The following is an 18,727-nucleotide window of genomic DNA, read 5'->3' as shown; positions in this document are numbered from 1 at the left end:
ACATACATGTATTCGAAACGTGAGTACTTAGCTTGACACTTCTGCTACTTTATTAGAGCTCACTATCTTTTCTCTAACAATTGTTTAGAGGGCTACAAGGGCGGGTGACATTACAAAGTTGAAAATTGAACTGATATCTTAGATGAAAATGATGCAATATGCTTGGTCCTGAATGGGGAGATCTGAAATCATGGAACATTTGGGCGAAACTCACTGAAATAGTAGTTACAGATAATCAAAGAAACATTGGATAGTGAAGCATCATGTTTCTAAATACCCTATATCTAAACAAATTTATTTGGAAATTCCTTTGGAGAGAAGCCAAATTCCATTGAATGAACTGGAAGCAAGTCCACATACATTTGCAATGTCCAAAAGAAATAAAGGTTAGGGAATGACGAACACGGCTTTTTTTAACAACAAACTCAAAGATATGGACCAAACATATGCTTATGACTGGTTTCTAGAATCCCCTCAAGAACAGATTGAGTAATGAATAATGATCAACTCCCTAAATCTTCTAGAAGATTACAGCTTCTTATCACTTTTACATTAGCCCTACTATCCGACCTCCCCATAACCTCCATCTTTCTCTCTTCACCCCTCCCTTTGCCCACCACTTTCCATCTTCGCCTCTCTCTTGCTCACGCCCTCACTGCTATCTCCCTATGCTATCCTCAATCTTTGCTGCCTTTGTCATCAACCAACAATAAAGCCGAGCAATCCTTAAACGGGCAATAGAACTTTTGCGTGGCCTGTATCACAGCCTCACACAACTGATCGCACCACCGAGCATAAACCTCTTTTGGAAGTATTTTCCTACAATAATCTGGCTCTAATACTCTAGAGCAACTAGGAACCGGGCAATTAATTACAAGAACACCGTCTTGAAGCTTCGAAGCAACATAAGTTTTCACACAACGAGAGCAGCAATACGAATGAGAGCAACCCTTTATCTTAAAAGCCTTCCTTGGAAGCTTAGAGACAGCACAAATTTCACAAACAAACTTAATTTCCATAGGTTCAATTTCAACCACACCCATAAAGCAATTAGCAGCAACTCAAGAAACACTGCAAAATCCCCAGATCAAAACCCAATTAAAAATTTCATAAAATTATATATAAAAAAAAAAGTATATATTCACAATTAACAAATTCGACTATGAAATGGGGTATACTGGAATTATTCAAACAAAAAATAACATAAACCCCAATTAAAATAACAAAGGTTGTTGGGGAAATTAATTTACCGGCTCACAAAAATGACACGAAATTGGACAAATTAACACTTCGAGGCCGGAACGAAATCAGAAATTTTCGACCTGAATTTACACACCGGGTGTCACGAAATTACACTTGCAAAACGATTTCAAGAAAAATAAAAGAAATCTAACTTTTCTTCTCGTTATTAAGAGAGAGAAACTAGGAAAATCTAATATATATTTAAAGGGGAGTTTTTTCCCGAGTTGTTACAGAGCCACGTAGGATCTAATTTTCTCAGCGCGCCAGGTACGATTATTAATTTTTGTTGTACCCAATTAAATAAGAGATTATTAATTTCTATATTAAATAATTCAAATGCCACGTAAGCAAAATTGGCGAATGAGATTTATAAATTTAAACTAATTTAATATTAAATATTATCTTTAATATTAGGATTGTTATCTAAATAAATAACAAATTTTAGCTCATAAATACAAAAAAAAAAAAAAAAAAAAAAAGTATCTAAATATGTAACAAATTTTAGCACATAAATTTTTTATAAAAAAATTATTTTAAAAAATTCAAAAAAAAAAAAAAATCGTGCATCGCACGGGTTTCATCTAGTAATTGATAATCGAGGAGAGAGAAAATTGATAATCGAGGAGAGAGAAACTAGGAAAATAATTGATAATTGATGTTCGGTTGTGAAGGGTGGTATTGCATTAAAAAGTACCACTTCTTAGGTTTAAGTTTTGTTCTTAGTGACGCGGCGCAAGGAGATTGAGACATCTATTTATTTGATGAACGACTGAGATTTACTTGTATTTTGTAATGAACGGCTGAAACATCATAATGATAGTTAATAACTATTGAAAATTACCGTAAATGGCATAGGAACTAACCTAGTATAATATATATATCATTATATATAATATATTAACATTGTAAATATATATTTTACATTTGAAAAGTACATACGCACTGCATATATATAAATCTAATGATATCTCCCATCCGATAATTTTACTTTCTTTGGCTCTTAAGGATCAAATGAGGTCAAACTTTATTTAACCAAATTTAATAATTTTTGGTTATGTAGAATTCAAACCCTTGACCTCATTTGAATTTCAGAAATAGACAGTCACATACATAGATTAGTAGAAAATTATAAAATTAAGACTAGGCTCAATTGCTCAAAGCTTGCATGCATAGCTCCATTCATGCAAACAATATTATTATTCAAAGATAACCTCCCTCTTTTAACGGGGACAACACACTTGTAATACATTACATATTAGTAGCTTTAATTTCACCACATTACCATTTCAACAACACAACGACGGACAACGCAACAACATAAAGCAACAACGATTGCAAGATGCTACTACATCAACATGGAGCTAGCAACATAATCGTACACCCTAGCATCGTCTAGGTACATTACTTAATAGTTCAAACGGGGAAACTATTAATTCCAGACGAAGAGAGTATGTACGACATTGTAACGGGTGGAACGCTATTAAGCATGGGTGCAACAAAGGCATCTTCGGCGTAAGCCATGGCAATTTCCAGCGGGATATCCTTCATACCTGCAAGAGGTGTCACAGTTGGAGTCCCTTGAGCAAAGTCCCCTGAATGTTTTACTTGGAGTTTTGCATTTCCTCCTGCTAAATATTCCAGCTTCTGCCTTTCTTGGACCCGCGTCTTCTGCACGTCACATAATCAAGAACAAAATTATTTATATATACTGCATTGTATAGCTTGAAAATTTTATATTCTCCTACTCGTAATTTTTGTTAGAGGACCAACTCAACCAAAATCTTAGACTAATTATTGAAGCCGAGGATTATGTTTTAAACTCTTTCACTTCCCCTCACATGAAAAGTCCTTTGGACTTGAAATATGGATGCAACACAGGCCCATCCATGCCTGGTGCGAATTAATTCTACTTTGACGATGAGGAGGGTGAGATTCGAACTCCTAACCTTTGTGTCACGCTGGTTTTTGAAAATTTTATAATCTACTACTCGTAATTTCAATTCATAAATATTAAAATAACATTGCTTGCTCGAATTGAATGAAATCTTCCTAGTCACTTCATAGTCGTACTAAATCAACATGTAAATGTAACGTAAGTAGGAAAATGAAGATTTTTTTTTAAATAAAAAAAAAAAAAGAAAATTGGTTATTTTATCCTTATATACTACGAGTAAAATGTTAGCGAAGTGTCTAGTCAATTTACTATGTACGTACTACATCACTTAATAAAACTGAAATGAACCTACAATTAAAGTACTGAACTTCAATACATTAACGTGTAGACGGTGTAGTTTCATATATAAATCAAAACTCGATGAATAAACCAAGTATGGTGCTCAAAATAAAAATTTGAAGGAAAAAAATAAATAGGATTAATTAAGAACCTGTTGACAAGACAAGTAGGCACACAAGGAAAATCACAGCAATCGACCTCATTGACATCTTCATAATTTTCTTTATAGAATTATAGAGTATGAAATATAATGTATAAGATTAATTGTTATGATAACTAACATAAATTAACGACTATATATAGGAGAAAAAATAATACACTATTGAAAAGGTTTAAAGGTATAATGCCGAAATAATATGGGACACTATTATTATGTCTTGGTGCCAAAAAGCTTCTGACGGGGCAAGTGTTAAGTCTGTTTAGGCCCAAAGCCCTATGTGCATCTACCGACATCAATTGTGTGCGATATTTAGGTGACCCGAGAAATATCTAACCTAAACGTTGGTATACGTGGTTCGGCCATTTAGACCTGTCAAAGTGTCAATAATGATATTTGATCATACTCGAGAGTGTCCAAATTGCCTAAAATTGAATTGAATTTCGATTTTAAGAAGTCATTTTGAAATTGAACTTTACACTTGTAAAATTAACATGATATGAAGTATGGAGTATGTGTGTCATGAATATGACATCTTGACATGTATCGTCCGATCTACAATTTTTTAGAACAAAGAGCTCGTTCCAACCTAATATGAGCTAAATTCGATGGCATTTGCGAGTACTTACAACACATCAAATACACAATGATTGATTAGTTTGAAAGGTCTATATTACTAATGTACGTCGCATGATTTAATTAATAGGGTATTTATGTCATATTTGATGACATATAAAACAAACGTTGTCGAGGTAATGCCAATACATACATGGATTCGAAATGTGAGTACTTAGCTTGACACTTCTACTTTGTTAGAGCTCACTGTCTTTTCTCTAACATTTATTTAAAGGGCTACAAGGGCGGATTGATTATCAGAATATAAATTGAGAAGGGAGCTCTAATCCTCTAACCACCTGAGTTATCCTATGCTCTTTCTCTAACATTTGTGAGATTTTCCGACAGCTCTTGTAGTTCTACCTTACCTCAAACTAACCATATACGAGTATTAGTTATGAGGTGGCATACTATTAATTGCATTCAATTGGAATACTAATTAACATTTTTATGGGATAAAAAAGAGAAAATCATTGTAAAACAGAGTAAGTATATACTTTTGTGTATAAATTAAATACAAAAAATAGCCAAAGAAATATGTATACTCTAAATAGTGAAATAATACACCATTACAATAAGAAAGTTAAATTTCATATATCAAAATAACATCACCATCATCATCAATTGAACGTTTAAAGTGTGACCACATAAAATACTTTTTTCTTATTCTTTTTTGTTGGCAAGGTAAAAACTGGAAATAGAAGACGAGTATTTGATGGTGCATTTACTGATAATCTGATATGAGTACGTAAAATTTTGAAATGTGCATGTCGGCAATGAATATTAGTGGTCCTCCAATCCTACTTGCATTGCCAACTTTATAACTTGGATAGTTTCTTCCACCTTTTGTCATCTTTCTATATTTTCATCTTTTAGTCAATGGATGCTTTCTCCTTAGACAAAAATAATCATACCTTATCTTCATATTTTCCTTTTTCTTTTATACTAATTACTCTTCAAAAAGAAAAAAAAAAAAAAGGGGTACTGATTTGTTTGATTAATAATACCAATAGCTTACAATATCTGTCTAGATTTTTCTTCTTACGATAAATCTATCCTCATATTTTTTAAAACTATATGATAATCTACCTCCTTTAATGGAATGAATGATTGGTCTCCACCAACAGTTCAGCACATATAATAAATTAAATTAATGGGAGTATTACTGTAAGTAGTACAACACCTCGTTAGGTCGTTTTCAAAAGTTATTTACATTCAAAATTTGTGTAAATGCTTTCAACAAAAAAAAATATACATATAGTTGTGTAATTGCGTAAATGTAAGAGTTCAACATAAAATTAAAAATAAATTCGTAGATGTCAAAATTAAACATTTTATAATTTTTAACTAGTGTGTGTCCCGGGCTTTGCCCCGGGTGATACTTTGAATAATTTCATTTTTATATTAGAAGCTTTAAAAGACTTATTAATTTATTTAACTTGGGTAAATTAGAATACAATGACATTAAAAATTTATTTTGGATTTTTTTTGGTTTTTATTCTACATTCTAATACATGTATGTTGTATTCATATATAAATTTGGATTAATTAAGCATGAATAAATTCTAGCTAAGATCAGATTGTGATGCATTTGGTTTCCATTCAATGAGGTTTAGGGTTATGTTCAAATCTCCTTGTATGCATTTTTAATTAAGATCATTGGATGATGATGTGGCAAGATGCTAAAGGCTGTTGAAAGATGTGTGGTGCTTTACAGGTGTAAGAAAGGAAACACGTGGCACATACACAATTTTATAAACGCCTTTTAGAATATAGTATAGGTATATTCAATTGTGTATGAGAAAAAATTGCGTTTATAATGATTTGCTAATAAAAGCCTATTCTGATTTACTGAACTGATTGGAGCTGAATTTAATTGAACTTAATATTTTATGAGATAAAGAAATTAGGAACTGAACTGAATTGATCGGAGCTGAACTGAACTGAAAATAAACTGAAGAGAACAGGTCTTAAATATGCAACAAGCTAGTTAATTAAATTCTACAAGATATATGAATATATGTTTCGAACGTAAATTCAGCTTAAGGGCCTGTTCTCTAACGTTGGAATTCATTTCAGTTCAGTTCAGTTCAGTTCAGCTCCTAATTTCCTTCTCTTATAAAATATTCATTTCAGTTCAGTTCAGTCCAGTTCAGTTCAGTTCAGTCCAGTTCAGTTCAGTTCAGCTGAGTTCAGTCAATGAGAACATGCCCTAAATCCAATTAGGAATAGAACAAGTATTTAATTCAGTTTTCTTCGAACTATCCTTATCAATATCATCAATTACATCTTCATATATATTACTCACTACTAGTATATTTATCTATTCATCAACAACCATGGAAATATTGTGGATGGTATATTATTACTTTTATAAATAACTAAACTACAAAAGAATAAAAATCTTATAATGGCCAATTGAAATATGACTACCATATTGTTTTAATGGTTATTCAGATTATAATTGACTTCTTTTTCATCAAGTAATCTATAAATTGTTTATTTTATTTTATTTATTTTTTTTTTTTTTTGGGGGGGGGGTGGATACTGGGTATAATATAGTGATAGAGTATAAAACATACTCCATCAATCATAACCTTAAATTTTTGGTTGATTTGGTCTTTTAATAAATAGTATCATAAACATTTTTTTTTTCTAGTTTTTAGTTTCATTTATGTATTATTTTATTATAATTAATAATTTCTCGAAAAATATCTTTCGTATGTTGGATTAAAATTTTCAAAATTTATATTGCATTTAGATATTAAGAAATTAATTATGTCCATATTATATTTTGAAAAAATAAACCGATTATATTATTTATTATTAAAATATTATGATACATTTCAAACGACCACTATAAAAACATTGAATAAGGTCGTGACAAGTTTGTTGCATGCTTTCCCTTCTTGTTACTTTTGCACGGGATACACAACTACACAAGTCACAAAGTAGACATGGACATTTCCCTCAAAAAAAAAGTAGACATGGACATTAAGCAGCGCAACATACCTTATCTTAACGCGATCCACGTATAGCGTTAACGCGATCCACGTATAGCGGCATAGGTATATGCCGTATATCTAGTAAGGGGCCTAAGTACGACATGTCCCACCATTTTGGCAAATAGTGGATAATGTAGTCAATTTCTAACTTAAAATCAAAAATTATTCAAACTCCATCCATGAAATTCTACACAATCTCTTTCGATTTTTTTTTTTTAAAAAAAAAGAAAATAATAATGACTTGTGTCTTGTAGCATTGGTATATTCTCTTTTTATTCCATGTATAATATGTATATTCTAGTTTATTTACAACAAGAAAACAAAAGATAATATGAAACATGCATTGAATTTTACAATAAGTTAATTATTAGTGCTCCATAAACTCAATAGTTTACATTTGCCTCCTACACGAACACAAAAAAAAAATGTTAACAATGCTAAACTTGCTATTGTTAATGTTATGCATTTATGCAGATGCAAAAAAAAAAATAAAAAAATAAATAAATAAAAATAAATAAATAAATAAATAAAAATTAAATTTAAGTATCCATCAATAATGAACACAGAAATTCACATATTCAGAACAAGTAACAATTAACATCCATCACATGGATATAAGATACTCCGTATGTTAATGCATGTTTTCATAGAATCATACGAAGTATATAACCCATATAAGATAATTTAACTTAATGACCTCGGGAATTCATTAAGTTCAAACCAATGTACCCCAAGTTTTAGGGCATTGCCCTACAACCCTAAAACTAGAGTCAGTTGTCCTTAACTACACGCAATTTGTTAACAGGGCAACGTGTGAGACCGTTGTGCCAAATCGTCCTCATAAAACATATAGGTTCAAGACATATTCTAACACTTGAATTGTTGTAGACCTTGTAGTCCTTCCATCATTTTCATATTAGTTCAATTTTCAACTTTGTAATAATGTAACTTTGAATAATCTACGTAGTATTATTGTTCTCTGAAGCTGTACCAGTTTGCATATAATCTCCCCTCTTTGGTAATTTACTTAATTTTATATGCTACTTTTATTTACCTTTCATCCCATACACTCTCATTATTTTCCCTTTTAAAGTATAAACAAGTTCCATAATATAAATGCAACATGCGATGTAGGGTTCTAAACTCTAAACCTTTTATCGTACCAATATGACAATCGACATATTACCCATTATTATTTATAATACTCCGATCCGTATTATATAAAAGTTGATTATATGCAAGTATTTCGTATTATATATGTAATAAATATATACGAGTATAGTACTTTCTCTGTTATAAAAAAAAATATATATATATAGCAACATTTCGACTAAAATGTGAGAGTTTTTAGGTTCGCAGGGTAGGGAATTGAAGTGTATTTCTACCTTCAATGTGCCCCTAGTTAAGATTTATCTCACAACGATTGTGATTGTAAATAAGAGAAAATCTTTACCAATAGTAGGTCAAGTATTTTTTTAATACGTAAATAAAAGTGATGACATAATATTATAAGTACAAATACAAAGATAAAAAACCGTCCATATTATTATAACACGCGGTAGGCTAGTAGCCTTCAAGCAATATATCTTTTTCGAGTACCAAGCCTTAATTTTTTTTTACATCAACATACTTTTTCTTGTAACGATAAAAGATAAGGAGACATTAGAAGACTCTCCTCACGAGGAAAAACTCTTCTTAATGCAACGACAACAACAACGTACGTAGATGCATGAATGGACGATGACATGACTTATGAAATTATTCACAAGGTCTGCTGCACATGCATCTTCTACGAAAACCTTGACAACTTCCACTAGGAAATCTCTCAGAATTGCAATTTGATTCACAGTTCCTGCTGCTAACGCATATTCCTTTGAATGTATGACTAGGAGTGGTACATGTCCTTGCTTCTGCTATTTTTGGCGCAACCTCTTTTTTTTTCACCCAATTACAAAGGAGAAATTGTACAAATAATAAGTCAGATTAAAGAAATTGTAAAGTACATCATCTAACTAATTAAGACAATTATAAATTATACATCCTCAAATCCTCAATTAATGATTGTATCATTATAACTTTCATGTTATTAACACATAAATTTAACCATTAATTTTAATTTCTATGACATGGTTGTACAATTATAAAAGTTGACATTGAAATTTAAACAAGTCATCAAAACAATTTTTTATTTTTTTATTTTTTTATTTTTATTTTTTTTTTTTTTTTTTTTTTTTTTTTTTGTGGTATGTGACTATCTAGAGATCGATAGAGATAATGTTTTAGATAAGAAGAATAAGATAATAGAAGTTGCTTTTGGAGGTATGGTATAGTCTTTGAAAGTTTGAAGTAGACAACAATCTTTAAGACTTAATAATCCTAATACTCTTTATAATTCATTGGAGATGAATGAGAATAAAAGGGCTAGAATTAAATTATCCACTAAATTAAATAATCAACCTATACATGAAGAACGGCTATAAAAAAAATTATAGCATACTCTAAAGAATGATTTTCCTTTATGGCTTTATTATATTCACAATAAAGTTTTATTTAATAAGGACTGTATGTGCATACTAAAGGCCTAATCACATCATTCACACAACAATTTTTTACAAATCCTGCTAATGTAATTTACAACATGCCATAGATTTGATAATGAGTCAAATTTTATGTGAAATGAATGAATTAGTCCACGTTATCAAATACTCTGTGTAATTTTTTTGTCTTCGATTTTATTTGAGCTTGTGACCTTTAATAACACAGTATAGTGAGGTACATATACTATTGTTATTCAAACAAGGATAGTAATAGTATAATTAAAGAGCATGGTATTTTCAGAAAATATACCATGAGAGTTACGTTTATGCTAAAAACAATAATAAAAATAAAATTGTTACGTAGTAGTATGAGAAATTAAAGCACTATTGTTTCCTCTTTGATTCAAATAAAACATTATATAGCCCTTAATTTTATATTGCATAATCAAATCAATTTTTTCAAAGGAATAATATATTATGGAGCTAGAATAATATACTAGGTAAAACTATTGAATTTTCAAGGGGGGAGAAAGAACCTGCTGCCAAAACAAGCAAGAGAACCAGAAAAATGGCCTGCTTCATATTGATCTTTGTTATTGATATTTTGTAAAAGAGCTCTAGCCTTTAGTTTAGGATAGTGTATGTTTGGTGATGCCAATCAACACAAACCAAAACCTATTTATAGAAGAAAAAAGTTGAATATTTTTAAAAAATCTATACCAAATAAATATTTGTACGTATAATAATACTCACTTGTCTTGACGTGGAACATCATTATTATCTCAACCAAAATGCAATTACCGACACTGGAGTTATCGTAGCAAATGATAAGAAGATGACTTGCTAGCTTGTGCTGTTGTGAGTTGTGACAAATGTAAGAAATATTAGGGAAAAAAAATTAAAAAAACGTGTAGACTTATGATTTCGATCATCAATAATGACTTATCTATATCTATGTCTCATACAGGCTAAGAGTTTGTTAACATTTACTGAATTGAGTTGAATTGAATTGAACAAAATTAAACTGAACTGAATTGAACTGAACTAAACTGATTGGAGTTGAATTGAACTGAAATGAATATTTTATGAGAGAATGAAATTAGGAGTTGAACTAAACTGAACTAAACTAATTAGAGTTGAACTGAACTTAACCGAACCAAACTAATTGGAGCTTAACTGAACTGAAATTAAGCTAAAGTGAACATACCCTAAGTGAGATGACATTTTTTTTTATTGATCTTAGGTCCTAGAAAGTAAGAAATACCGATTATAGCATTTGTGATACAATGATTGATAATTAGTATAAAATTTTATAATCCAAAGTTGAATCATTCATAATGAAAAATTGATTCAAAGCATATTATAACATAGACTCTATTCTTTTCACACTCGTCTAATCTTACCTCCTCTATTAATTAGTTGTGAAACATATTACAATTAACCTAACAATGAGCATCAAGGGCGGCTTAAAGATTGTATTAGATAAAGGAGTAAATGTTATGGTAGATAATAGATGTTGTAGGTACTTGAGTTGATTTGATAACTTTATAAAGAAGATATCGTGGTTGGCGGGCCTTGAGTTCAATCCCCCTAACTTGTTTATTTGAAATTCGATTTTGGGCCACTTATACCTCTCCCGTTCTTATTTATCTAAAAGGCTTAATAATTATATCCCAGTCCATGAATAAAAAAATCAATAAGTTACGAGTACAATAATTGTAGCATAGCCTAAATCTCATACACACATTGCCTGTAAAAGAAAAAAGTCTACAACTTTAAAGGAACTACATAAAAATCAATGTGTGATGATGGAGTTGTCGTCCACTGAATTTATATGGTACAAATTCTGTATCTCAAATCTCAATGCTACATATAAACATTTATTGATTTCAATTGATTAAGCATTGTTATTATTTATTACACAAATTTTCATAGGTGATTAGCCACAGTATGTGGCCGAGATTACTTATTTATGAGTTACTTGGTTCAGTTCAGGGGTTACTCACTTATTCATCCGGTCATGAGTTACCCTCACACATAAAACGTGTTAATTGATTGAATAACTCCAGAATAAGTTACCCCTAAATACGTAACCCGCCCACACTGTGCCACCCAGAAAAAGCTCCGTAATAATGAAAATTGAGTTTCAAAAGGTGTAAAATGAGTTAATATAAGTTTACACCCCCAAAGGATCACTCATTATATCTTTAAAAAATAGCTCTTTTCTCTCTTACATTCTCTATGAACACCCTCAAGAATAATCAAGATAAATTTTTATTTAAAGGTTAGAATCGAGATACATATACTTTAATAACTCCATTATTCATACAAGATATAAGACTTTAATTTCCACTTTTAGCAAGTTGACTAACAAATTAAACGACTTTATCTTCCACTATTAGCAAAGGGACAACAAAGAGATTATCCTCCACTTAGCAATTGAGGTATGTTTAGTGATTATTAGTGAATGTGCTCATTTTTAATAAATAAATAAATAAACAACTAATAATTTCCAGAAAATATAAAGATCTAATTCCACTAGAAATGCACTGATACATAAGCCTTTATTAAACTTGCGCATGTCGGTAATCAAAATTCAATATTATGCTGCTCATACAGACGATACAGTACTATATTACTGACTAATAAAGCTTTAATTAACTTTGATAATTAGTGCACGCTAATTTATCTTGTTTATCTAGATGGATCTTTCTTTAGATGCTTTTTCATCCGACAATGAGGCCTTGTCATCTTTTGGGAAAATCGTGTTATTCCTTTTCACATTCATAGATTTTTATTTTTTCATGTTCAACATGGTTTTTTTTTATTAGCTGTAGCTGTAGTATAACTAGTATATACTTTGCATGTAAAGTGCTCGACGAAATGCCGCAGAGAAAAAGTGGTGAATTGGAATTGTATGATTGCTGGGTTTGGTAAGAATAACATGATAATATATATTGATTTATTGGTTTGTTTAATTAATTGTATGCCTGCTAAGAATATTGAGTGAGAGTATTGGGCTAGGGTTATGTTTCAGAATTCAGATGTGATGTGTTGGATATGCCGATATGATATGAATCAACCCTTAATCTAATCAAATATTCGAATGACTAATCACCTCGAATAATGACCGGTCCTAATCTGAACAACCCATTTGTCATCTTGAGTAGTAATGCATTATAAACATATTATACATAGGGTGTTATTTAATAATAGTCCTTAAAATTTTAAAATTTTGGTCCACTATCTATCTTAGTGGCATGCTTGACTCTGTTTATATATAGGCCTCATTGAGTCACTTCAGATTTTATAATATTTGTGTTGATAACTTGGCTCCATTTCTAAGGGTGGTGCCTCGACAATGAACGAGTCAGTGATGGAGTATATAAACTGATCTTGGGCTTCTTTTGACCAATAATTCTTAGTAAAGGCATTTGGAATAATGATCATATTCCATTGAAAAGTTTGATTGTTCCCCAAAAAATGCCTCAGTAATGCGAGTATGACAGAAGAAAATTTTGTACTGACCGCATTGCATATCAAAGTAGTGCTAAGGAGCATGATATTGTACCATAAGAAGCTCATATCTTCGGGTCTGCAGGTGCTCATCTAGAGTTATGTCACCTAGCTGAGATGATTAAGCACATAGGCACATAGCAGAAATGTTAAATTTCAGCTAGAAGTTCAATAATAAGGGGAATTACCCTGATTAACTGATTTGATGCATTGACAAGCCTTAGTTTCTCAGAAGTAATGATCTATGTATACTGATCAATGTTTTACCTTGAATTTTGTAGTGACGATCATGATATGGTGATTCCGTATACAGGCCAAGGAGTGATTGAGGGAAGCATAGGCAATATCACAAAAATGAAATCTTCGACGAACACAGGCCAGGTTGATGGGTAAAGATGGTCTTATATTACCTCATAGACTCTTTTACCTGTCATATACTCATATCTACCAAACTTGATCAATTGGCACAATATAAGCAAATGATTATGCACCGTCGTTGTACACAGATCATTCTGCAAGCTCTGTTATGCAGGGTGCAGGGCATATGGTTCCAGAAGACAACCAAGAGAAGGTTAGAGGTGTACATGTTTAGCTGTATGTAATACCAGTATGTCACAAAAATAGACGAGTCTGAGGCCAATAGCTCAAAAGCATGAAACTGTATGTTTATTTTTATTGTGTGACTAACAATATGGAGTTATTGACAGTCAAGATATATTACTATCAATTATTCAATTGCACCTTTACCTACCAAGCAACATGTTGATCCTGTTAATTAGGTAACGTGCAATTCAGTGTAAACAATAGAGGGAGAGACGGGGAAAACAAAAAAAGCTCATTTGATTGGCTTGACATGGTTTTATAAATTTATTTATATAGGAAAATGATTTTAATAAAAGAAAATAATTCGTCTATAATCATAATCATTGAGTTAAATCATACTAGATGATATCAATAAAATTTCAGATTTTGGAAATTGAAGATCTTATCATATTATGTCATTTTCCATTATTTAATCTATGTATACTTGATAGTTTTCTGGGTAGATACAGATTGCAGTTGAATATGCAGTGTTTATTTCTTACAAGTTAAACCCATATTCCAATCATTTAGCCTATTTTTTTGGTATGAAGATTACAAGTTCATGAAATAAGAGAAACAATAATAGGATTGATGTTATATACCTTATAGTAGTAATTGCATCGTTTTATCACAAAAATTAATTCAGAATGTCTAGCAATTGTCATGTTGTTAAACTAGCAACACTGATTATTTATGTCATACTTTGTTTTACTCTGATTAAAGCTGCACCTCAAAGTTCACTTGTTACACATTTGCCAGGTTTTAGTGGCAGCTTCCCTTCTAAGCACTACTCTGGGTAAGCGTTACATTCATTTTTGTCTTTCTGATTTTGTTTAGTATTTACAAAGTACAATAGCTAGATCAATTATAGGGCTGATCAAATCAACCCGGCCTGCCAGCCATTTCCGGCTTGATTAACAAAAGTTTAAAGGCCGATTTTGGGGTCTATATCGAATTTTTTTGGGTGATCTAGGTTCTCATATTGGCCAAATATTCGGGGGATCGGGGGTGTGCTGTTTTCATAGGATGTTTCACATGTGTGGCCTAGCCAAATACGGCCTATGATCAACTCTAATCGAACATGATTTTTAACTTTATATATATTTATTATTGTTGAGTGAAAATGGATGAGTTTTTTTTTTTTTATTTGTGAATTATTATTGTTGTTGCATGTTGGTGGTGTTCAAGGTATGTGCCAATTGATGAACATAACGCGAAACACATGTTCTACTATTTTGTGGAATCAGAAAGAAATCCTGCAAAAGATCCTGTTGTTTTGTGGCTTAATGGTGGACCTGGATGTTCAAGCTTAGGGGCCTTGGTTTATGAGCATGGTAACTCTTTTTACCCCTACTTTTTCGATATAGTACTTTATTGTCCCGAGATTTGAAAATCTTAACCTTATGGCACCGACGGATGTACAAAGTGTTATGACGTGTCAACTCATACCCTGTATTTTTCAAGGACAACAATGGTAACTTGGGTTTTTAAATTCGCAATAGAAATAAGTTATGACGGGAAATTTGACTATAAGTAGTTGCTTATCACCTACTTACGTTGTTTAATGATTAAATTTGTGCGTTGTCAAACATTGAAGTCAAAAGGGTGCATGTACTGCGAAAAGTGGAAGTTTGATGTAACTTAATTTTATGTTGGAATCGTTATTTAATTGCGGTTGAATATGTATACAGGCCCATTCAATTTTGAAGCTTCTGGCCCAGTTAGTTCTGAAGACTTGCCAAAGCTGCATCCTAATCCATATAGCTGGTCTAAGGTCTAATCCTACAACTATTCTTCATACTTCAGACTAACTTTGAACAATTATTGATGAGTTCATTATTAAGTTACTATTATAATCTCATAATTTATATTGTTTATGCTAATTAACTAGTCTGTTCAAGCAGGTGTCCAACATTATCTACTTAGATTCTCCTGTAGGTACTGGCTTTTCTTTCTCAAGGAACACAAGTGATTACATAACTGGGGACTTAAAGACTGCCAAAAATACACTAATTTTTCTGCTTAAGGTACTTATTTGCTTGTCAATATATAATAAGAAAATGTCTAATTGTATAACTTGTTAACGAGGCAAAATGTCCTATATAGTCGATACCTTTAGTTACACCTTGGGCAAGGATGCTATATGGACATTTCGCCCCTTGTTAGTTGCCTAATTGTTAGGTATGCAGTAATTGGTGTAACTTTTTGAACTAATATTGTAGTAGATGTTTTAGCTCTATAGAGAAGCATACACACACTAATTCCATGTTGTTTGTATGAAATTTGATATGCTGCAAATGTAGTGGTTTGAGATGTTTCCAGAGCGCCTTAACAACCCATTTTTCATTGCTGGAGAATCATATGCTGGTATTTTTATACCAACTCTTGCACTTGAAATAATGAAAGGTATCTAATAGATTTCATGTAGTATTAGAGTACATTATATCCTTAAAAAGGAGAGGGTGATGCATTATTTATTTTCAATGTCATGGTTGATTTTTTGTAGGACTTGACTTAGGCTCAAGGCCAATCATTAACTTAAAGGTAAGCACCTTCTGATATTATAGAAAATGTGATACAGAATATTATTTTCTGGACATTCTATAGTAGTATATGTAACTACGGAGTAAGATTTTGCAACAGATGGATTAACATATTACAGTAGGTTACAACATTTCCTCTACACACAGGGCTATATGATAGGAAATGGAGTTACTGATAAGTACTTTGATGGGAACGCTGCTGTTCCTTTTGCTCATGGAATGGGCTTGATCTCAGATGATCTATATCAGGTAATCTTTACAGTTCATAAAGCAGTTATCAAACTGCTTAAGCCCGGGTTTTTAGCTCAATTATCTGCATTCCTGCAGGAAATCGTCGATGTATGTCATGGCAGCTATTTAACACCATCAAGCAAAACATGTCAAAGCAAACTCGACAAGTTTGATGATGTAATTGATTTTAGCTCTTTTTGAATGCAAATTTATGTTCTTTTTCAGAAAGATTGCTGACTTTATTTCTTTGCCTTCTGATTAACAATAGGTCACTGAGAATGTGAATCTTTATAACATCTTGGAACAATGCTATGATTTTTATTATGATGAAGGGTATCAATGCTATAGCTGCATTGCTGACGAAGATCTTGATAATGCTAATATGAAATTGTCAAGAAGCTTTGGCAAATTTGGACTCAATGAGAGGCGTCTTCCTATCAAGAGAACATTTACAGATCATAAAATTAGTTCACTTTGGTCACAAGTTATCAGCAATGTTAGTACTTTATGTCATGTAAGTAAAAGTTACTATAAATTTTGTACTAATTCCTTTGTTCCGGTGCATATTGCCTTTACTTGTCATCTGTCAGTCATGCATAGATGAATGCATAAAGAATACTAATGATCCTTAAAATTTAGATCAATGGTTTACTTATTAGCTTTTCCAATTTGAAATTTTAGCTATAAACAGGAAAGAAGTTCCAAAAATCAGAAAAACTATAGCTTCAAATTAATATGTAGTCTCAAGAACAACATGACTAACTTTTGAGTATCCATAAACTGGAAACTGACAGTATTATATACCGAACTGGCCCTTAAGCTTCGATTCATGACTGGTATTGCAGTCTCAAATTTACTGTCACGGTATAGTTCTCAACTCTGTTTATGTTAAGGACTCACTTCCACTTTATAACTTTATCAGAGTGATATGGCTCCCATCCTGTGGCTTAACAATAAGGCGGTTAGGAAAGCAATGCATGCTGCAGAGGTAGGATAAACACCTATGCAAGATCAGTTCTTGGTAAAGCTGTATAGAAAACAAGCAAATCCATTGACAAGTTTGATTATTCCCTGGCAATGTTGCATCAGGAAAGTGAGACTGGCAGATGGGATTCTTGTACAGACCGCCTAACATATCATCGTGATGTTGGGAGCATGATTAAATACCATAAGAGGCTTATTTCTATGGGCCTGCGGGTGCTCATATACAGGTATGTTAGCATTTAGTGGTCACATAATCTGAGTCTAGAGTTTAGCATTGTGAATGTTCATAAATTCTTTGTAAACTAATAGACGTTTTAAACTGAGTCTTGTAGCGGAGACCATGATATGGTGGTGCCATATACTGGAAGTGAAGCATGGACAAGATCACTTGGTTACAAAATCATCGACGAGTGGAGACCTTGGTTTACAAATGGACAAGTTTCTGGGTACATTCATTCTACTAAAATCTTAAGAATGGTAAAGCTAAATATCAGAGAATTATGGTGCACTTAATAGTCATCCTATTGATTGCAACTTTCAGGTTTACACAAGGTTATGACAAGAACCTCACCTTTCTTACTATTAAGGTCAGCAGCCCATAAGAACCTTACTTGCTTTTCTGCTGTGTAATCCTTTAATAGTTGGTTATTAATAGTACTCGTACAGTCGTATGAGTCATATCCTTTATCCTAACACACATTAAACGAAAAGTTATTCAAACTTCACAATTATGTCATAATTTGCTACTGATTACGATCATCATTCTGCATGCTCTTTCAAAACAGGGCGCAGGGCATATGGTGCCAGAAGACAAGCCTAGAGAAGCATTGAAATTTTATAGCAAATGGTTGGCAGGAAAGAAAATTTGAGAGATTTGGGCTTAGAAGAAACAAGAAAGTCCAAGACATTGGTAAAGTATTCTTTAAGCTTTGCTATCTATAATCACCTAACAAAGAATTAAGGTGAAAATATACTTTGTATGTACTTTGCTCACCTAAATGGTAGTCAGAGAAGCCAAGGTCAATTGTTCAATACAATGAAACATTGTGTGGAACATTGTTTGATTGACAAAATTGGTATAC

General features: G+C 31.9%; 1 protein-coding gene and 3 long non-coding RNA genes across 4 annotated transcripts; 1 reads left to right on the top strand and 3 right to left on the bottom strand.

The window, feature by feature from the left end:
- Positions 1-285: 285 nt before the first annotated feature.
- LOC145598593 (uncharacterized) lies at positions 286-1,734 on the bottom strand. The gene is made up of 2 exons (XR_014103585.1): positions 1,251-1,734; positions 286-1,071 (listed from the first exon to the last, which is right to left on the bottom strand). It is a non-coding gene; the product is annotated as an uncharacterized LOC145598593 (long non-coding RNA).
- A 658-nt stretch (positions 1,735-2,392) lies between these two features.
- LOC145599293 (uncharacterized) lies at positions 2,393-3,766 on the bottom strand. Its single transcript, XR_014103723.1, has 2 exons — positions 3,627-3,766; positions 2,393-2,910 (listed from the first exon to the last, which is right to left on the bottom strand). It is a non-coding gene; the product is annotated as an uncharacterized LOC145599293 (long non-coding RNA).
- A 5,011-nt stretch (positions 3,767-8,777) lies between these two features.
- LOC145598383 (uncharacterized) lies at positions 8,778-10,561 on the bottom strand. Its single transcript, XR_014103545.1, has 3 exons — positions 10,543-10,561; positions 10,326-10,464; positions 8,778-9,183 (listed from the first exon to the last, which is right to left on the bottom strand). It is a non-coding gene; the product is annotated as an uncharacterized LOC145598383 (long non-coding RNA).
- Positions 10,562-14,231: 3,670 nt separating this feature from the next.
- Positions 14,232-18,658, top strand: LOC145597131 (serine carboxypeptidase-like 20). Its single transcript, XM_081653297.1, has 14 exons — positions 14,232-14,683; positions 15,076-15,221; positions 15,579-15,661; positions 15,792-15,914; positions 16,191-16,293; positions 16,394-16,431; positions 16,578-16,679; positions 16,758-16,838; positions 16,930-17,175; positions 17,584-17,649; positions 17,751-17,872; positions 17,978-18,091; positions 18,187-18,232; positions 18,431-18,658. The coding sequence occupies exons 1-14, from the start codon at positions 14,535-14,537 to the stop codon at positions 18,512-18,514; spliced, it is 1,503 nt and encodes a 500-aa protein (XP_081509423.1). The 5' UTR covers positions 14,232-14,534; the 3' UTR covers positions 18,515-18,658.
- Positions 18,659-18,727: the final 69 nt, after the last annotated feature.

Source organism: Chenopodium album, chromosome 20, assembly GCF_948465745.1.
Source record: "Chenopodium album chromosome 20, dcCheAlbu1.1, whole genome shotgun sequence".
Lineage (NCBI taxonomy): Eukaryota > Viridiplantae > Streptophyta > Magnoliopsida > Caryophyllales > Amaranthaceae > Chenopodium > Chenopodium album.
The sequence above is the reverse complement of the archived record's forward strand: the minus strand, read 5'-3'. Positions and strand labels throughout refer to the sequence as shown.